Raw genomic sequence first — 5,727 nt, forward strand, 5'->3', positions numbered from 1 at the left:
TGCTTGTCTGTTTCTGTGTGTGTGTGTGTGTGTGTGTGTGTGTGTGTGTGTGCGCGTGCGTGTGCTTGTCTGTTTCTGTGTGTGTGTGTGTGTGTGTACACAGGTGCCAGGAACCCCAGCGTGACCCCATGCTTAGTGGTATGTAAGTCTTTACTGTAGCTGTCACATATTACAGGTTCCTGGAATGGGAATATATAAATGGTTGTATTTGACAACACTGTTTGTGTTCATGGCACATACACACAAAATATTTTGTCTTAATAAACCAAAGTGTAGCACATTAACTGTAGTCATGTCAACATACTGAAACTCAGAGCACAGCTAATTTGAACATTGAGGCCAGCCCTCTGGCGCCACCCAGGGGCAAAATCCTACACTTGTAGTAAGGATTAAAGCTTCTCTGGTAAGTGTTTTTCTATGACCAGCAGATCAATGAACTATGTAAAGTGTTGCACATAGTGACAAACGACCTGACCCTATAGTTAACCTCTGCTCAGACTGTTTTAGTGTCTTTCAGCTTAACTTTGATGTTTAGGTTCACTCTCACTGCTCTACAAACACACGGGTAAAGACTGACTGACTGTTGAACATAGTGGAGCATTAATCTGCTCAAGAGCCACATATTTCCCTCAGGAGTTAGTTGAAAGCAAAAATAGAGTTAAAAAAGAATAAATATTGGACTTATACCAGAAACATGAAACCAATAAATGATAGTGTTGCTTTGTATCTTCCGGATGTGTATGGATAAGTAAATAGGTAACTAACATGTTAGCAACTTTATAAAGTGTTAATATGTCACTGTTGTGTTATAGTTTGTTGTGCTGCTCTCAAGTCAAAAACTCAATTAATGCAGGTTCCAGACTTTCCCTGAGCATGGCTTGGATTGGCTGGTTAAGTTCGAGGTTTTCAGACAGAAATCCAAGAATAAAAACTGAACAACTGTGGGAAATAAAGTGCACATAAGAGACAAAAAGAGAAGCCAGCCTCCATGTGATAAAATATGGAAACAAAACAAGTATATGGGCCAAGTTCTGATATGTTCAAGTCTAACAGTTTCTACATTCTACTGTTTAATATTCCTTACTCTTTTGATATTTTTCACTGTCTAACAGCAAATATGCCAGTGTGATTTGTTCTGTCCTTGATCATCCACTGACCAGTCGAGCTTATCCAGGGAAAAACCTGGTGCCTCTGCTTTAACCAGGCTTTGATGTATCCGGGTGCGTCTAATAAGTCAGTCCTCTGTGAAGTGTTATCAACTGGAAATTGAACCTTCTGATCTTTTTCTTCTTTAATTTAACCTTGTTTGTAGCCATGGGGCTTTGTCTGGAAGCAGACAGGATTTAATAGGGCACTCTTAAACTGCTGGGTTAAAAAAAAATCCAACTTTAACCCCACTGCTGGGTAACTATGAGACAGACCACGTGCTAGGTTGGTTTGACCCAAGTGCTGGGTCTTACCATTTACCTGGTCTCAAATTCTCAACCATGTTGGTCCATATATGTTAATTACACACCAGTCGCTTGGATTTGCAATATAGCTGACATTTAAGTTATCAAGATAATTTTGTGGAAGTATCAAACTGCAAGGTCCAGGTCAAAACCTAGTATGTGGCTGGACCACATATGGTCAATGTGCAAATTTGAGGCTATAGTTGAAAACTGTTGTGGAATTGCTGACATCATCATGTCCTAATTGCATTATGCCTATGTCAGCCAATTATTAATGGCCAAATAAGCAGTGAACGTAACTGACACTTTGATCTTAGAATCATTGTTTGTTGTCTTTTTAACCAGATATTGTAATTAGGGCCAATTTAAGGTTACTGACATTTCATCACACTGCATTCACTTCGATTATTACTACTACTATCTACATTTTAGTAGGCAATGCTTGCAGGTATAGTGTAACTGTCACTGTTTCATTTCATATCAATATTAAATTTGTGATGGCTAGGTTTAGCACTATTTAGTTTTCTATTATAATTAAATTCACGGAAGCCAATCATGGTAGCAAAAGTTTTTGAAAACTTTTCATTTTAACAGGAAATTTGATTTAATGGTCAAATGTTTCTTTGATTTTTTTTTCCCATTTCATCTTCTCAATAAATTTTTGATGACTAAATTACCATTTTAATGACTTTTTCAGCTGCAAAAGAAACTCTTACAACCCCTGCAGCATGAGCAACCCAACAGTGTTTACAGTATCCCAAACCAACCAGAATTATGACCCAGCATAATCAACCCAACAATGTGTGCAATGACCAGGTTTCTTCAGCTTTTCCTTAACACGGAAGCACTGCCAAATTTTTAAATGGAGGATAATGAATTTTTGTGTAAATAGATTAGGTTGGCACTAGTTCAGCCCTTACTCTGATATCGTCCCAACTTACTTTAACCCAAATGCAATCTACCATTTTAAGAAAATCAGAAAATAGACCAAAAGCAGCAGCAACAGCAGCAGTATATAGTTTATATTTGTGTAATTTCACTGGGATGGATTCTCTCTTTTTCCGGAAAACTTTAATCACACTCACACAATTACACACTCACACACTTGGTAGCTACTCAATACAACCACAGTCTGACCTGCTGACCACTGAGCGAATGAAAAGTCAGGAGATCAACACAAATGAATGTCTGCAGAGGTCGAGGAGATGTGTCACTCTGAACCACAAATGTCAATCTGTTGGTGGTGCTTGACGAAAAGTCAGAGGATCGCCAGAGTTTTTACAACTCATCCTGAGCATGAATACCTGTACAGAATTCAATGGTAATATGTCCAATAGTTGTCGAGATATTGCAGTCTGGACCAAAGTAGTGAATCAATCGCTATTGCCATCCCTTGAGCCTCAGTACTGTTAGGGCAAAAAGGTTTACAGCCATGTTCTGTCAATGGGGCAGTAAGCTATTGAGATGTGAACATGACTTAATATTATTGAATTAGATCAAATCTAATTCATTTAGTCATTTACTTTGTATAACCAAATAGGACATGTTATTTCTTAGGTTTGAAAATAAACTAAGTCATCTACTTTCCTCAACTTTAAAAAGGCGTTCATTTATTAAGATGCTGTTTATGTCTAGAGACATAAAGACACTGTGCAGCTTTGCAACCTGCAAACCTCCTCAAGAAGTCCTCAGATATTCAATGGAAACATAAAAAAAAAACCCACATTCCTGCGCATCTGAGGCAGGGAAACAACCAGATTGTTTTATATCATTTCTACTGGTATGTCCCCCATGACTCCAATTTCGCTAATAGTTCACTTCATGTCTGAAATAAGGCTGGCTCCACACAAAGACATCCATTGATGGCACAGAGGAGCAGTACTGCAAAACCTCGGAGAGCAACGTCTCTAATTCAAATACCAGGATTTGTCCAAGGGAGAGAACACATATCTGAACCACCAGGCCACGGGGGTAAGAAAAGATATTTGGTGATGTATTTAATAATAAAATAACACAACAGATCACTGAAGATCATTAGAACACTGTGACTTTTTTTGCGTTTAATAATGCTGTGAATGCATTGTTATGCTTTTCAGTGGTTACCCTGCTTATATCTTGACTTTTTATGTCACATTTCTGTTGCCTGTTGCCTTATTTACACATCAATTTAATGTTTTCACTCTGCAACTTTCAATTCGTGAACTCTTTATTATTTTTTCAGGTAACGAAGGCCCGTCTCACTATGAAGTTATCTCTTGCTCTGGTCTTTGCATTTGTTCTCCCGCTCATCAGGGCTCAGGTGCCGCACTGGGGACCATGTCCAGAACCGGCCGTTCAACCTGAGTTCAACCTCAAACAGGTACAAACAGCATATACTATGATGTTGTATTTAATTTTCATTTAATAGGAAGTAGCCATTAATAATTATACTTATTAATTATACTATAAAAATCTATCTTACCATTGTTTAAAAACAATCTTAAAGACCAGTGGCGGACGAAGAATTCAGATCCTTTACTTACGTGAAAATGGCAATACCACACTGTAAAACTATTCAATTAAAAATAAGTAGTCTTTTTATTATATGAGTCCTGCATCCAAAAGATTACTTCAGGTAAAGGTACAGAAGTACTATCAGCTAAAAGTACTTGAAATATTACTAGTACTCTAAAAAGGAGCAGGTTAAAGTAAAGTGTCATCAGATTATCATTATGGGTTTTTTAATGTATAAGGAGCATTTTACTATTATAGTTTGTGAAAGGGGAGCTAATTTAAAATACTCAACATACTTTTGAGTATTTGACTCTGTAAGGATTCATCATCTTTCATAAGATAAACCTTTTTTTGTCTTTATGTTAAACCTGAACCTGCATCGTAAATAAGTGTAATTGTTTCAACACTGGTAAAGAATAAGTTTGACAGGGCACCTACCACACGTTTTACGGAATTCACTACAGTATGTAGATTTATTCATAGTCTCCACTCACAGCGCTCTAAATTGTCTTTGAACTTGTGTGTTTTTGCCCTCACAGTTTATGGGGAGATGGTTTGAAATTGCCAAGCTGCCGGCCCAGTTTGAGAAGGGCCGATGCATTGAAACCAATTTCACTATGAGGACAGACAACTCCATCCGAGTGGTCAGCTCTGAAATACTGTGAGTCCTACCTGCAATTTCTTTGTGCAAATGTGGAGTCACGAGGTGATATTTGCATGGTGTGTATTTTCATTAAACCCAACATGAAATTTGACTGTCTCGGATGAAACAGAAAAGGAGAGCTGAGGAAAATTGAAGGGACTGGAGTCATAGAGGATATGAAGAATCCGGCCAAGCTGGGAATAAGTTATTCCTATGGTGAGCATGACTGCATTTGCTATAGTTCTGACATTAACCGCCACTGTTAAGCAAATTCATTTGTAATGTTAGTGGCTTTCTCCAGGAGAAAACATTTAAGGCGCTCTTGATCTGATCTTGTTTCGTATACCTTCACTGCAGTCCTGCCCTACTCCCCTTACTGGATCCTGTCCACTGACTACGTGAACTCAGCCCTGGTGTATTCCTGCACGGACATCCTGAGGCTCTTCCACGTTGACTTTGCCTGGATCCTGGGCCGAACACGAACCCTGCCGGACTCCACTGTCGAGAAAGCCAAGGAGATCTTTGCCACCAACAACATCGACGTGACCAGGATGATTGCCAGCAGGCAGCAGGGCTGTGACAAAACTCTCTGAGCAGCAATGGAAATGCAACACAAGATGGCACTGTTGGTGATAAGGAGGGAGTAGATGACTCCATCTTCGACTAATACTTTATGGTGATTGTTACCAGGAGGGTAGACTCAACTCTGTTGCTCAGTTTGTGTATATGTAGAACAGAGTTTTTCATTCTTTTTAAGACAATAAAAACATTTACAAAACAAAATAACCGCATTCATATACTGTGCATTATAGTAAGTAGTTTATAAAAGCATAAATGAATATTAAATCATAGTTTACCCACCTTTTATTTAACACATCATCATTGGTTGTGATATTACAATAAGTAAGAGTAATGTTCTGCAGTGAAGCTGTTTTGTCATCATGAAAAAATATTTATTTCATTTGCAATATAAAGTGGGAATAAATGGTATTGAGTCAATCTGATGTTTATACCACAAAGTGGAAACATAAAGCATCTAATTAGATTAAATAAAAGCCAGTTAGACTTATCTCATGTGATCTTCACTTACCACTCAAACACAATTGTGATGTAAAAGTACTGTATGTAAGTCAGTATAGA

At 38.0% G+C, this 5,727-nt stretch overlaps 1 protein-coding gene across 1 annotated transcript; it reads left to right on the forward strand.

Moving 5' to 3' along the window:
* Positions 1-3,684: 3,684 nt before the first annotated feature.
* Positions 3,685-5,279, forward strand: apoda.1 (apolipoprotein Da, duplicate 1). Its single transcript, XM_056392181.1, has 4 exons — positions 3,685-3,810; positions 4,484-4,605; positions 4,718-4,803; positions 4,945-5,279. Exons 1-4 carry the CDS (start codon positions 3,694-3,696, stop codon positions 5,178-5,180), a joined length of 561 nt encoding a protein of 186 aa, XP_056248156.1. The 5' UTR covers positions 3,685-3,693; the 3' UTR covers positions 5,181-5,279.
* Positions 5,280-5,727: the final 448 nt, after the last annotated feature.

This window comes from Seriola aureovittata, chromosome 12, assembly GCF_021018895.1.
Source record: "Seriola aureovittata isolate HTS-2021-v1 ecotype China chromosome 12, ASM2101889v1, whole genome shotgun sequence".
NCBI lineage: Eukaryota > Metazoa > Chordata > Actinopteri > Carangiformes > Carangidae > Seriola > Seriola aureovittata.

Excerpts from the sequence above, each read along its gene's own strand:
- apoda.1 (XM_056392181.1), top strand. The coding sequence starts at position 3,694 with ATGAAGTTATCTCTTGCTCTGGTCTTTGCATTTGTTCTCCCGCTCATC. Across the intron at positions 3,811-4,483 it reads CTGAGTTCAACCTCAAACAG|TTTATGGGGAGATGGTTTGA; the intron begins GTACAAACAGCA and ends TTGCCCTCACAG. Across the intron at positions 4,804-4,944 it reads GGGAATAAGTTATTCCTATG|TCCTGCCCTACTCCCCTTAC; the intron begins GTGAGCATGACT and ends CCTTCACTGCAG.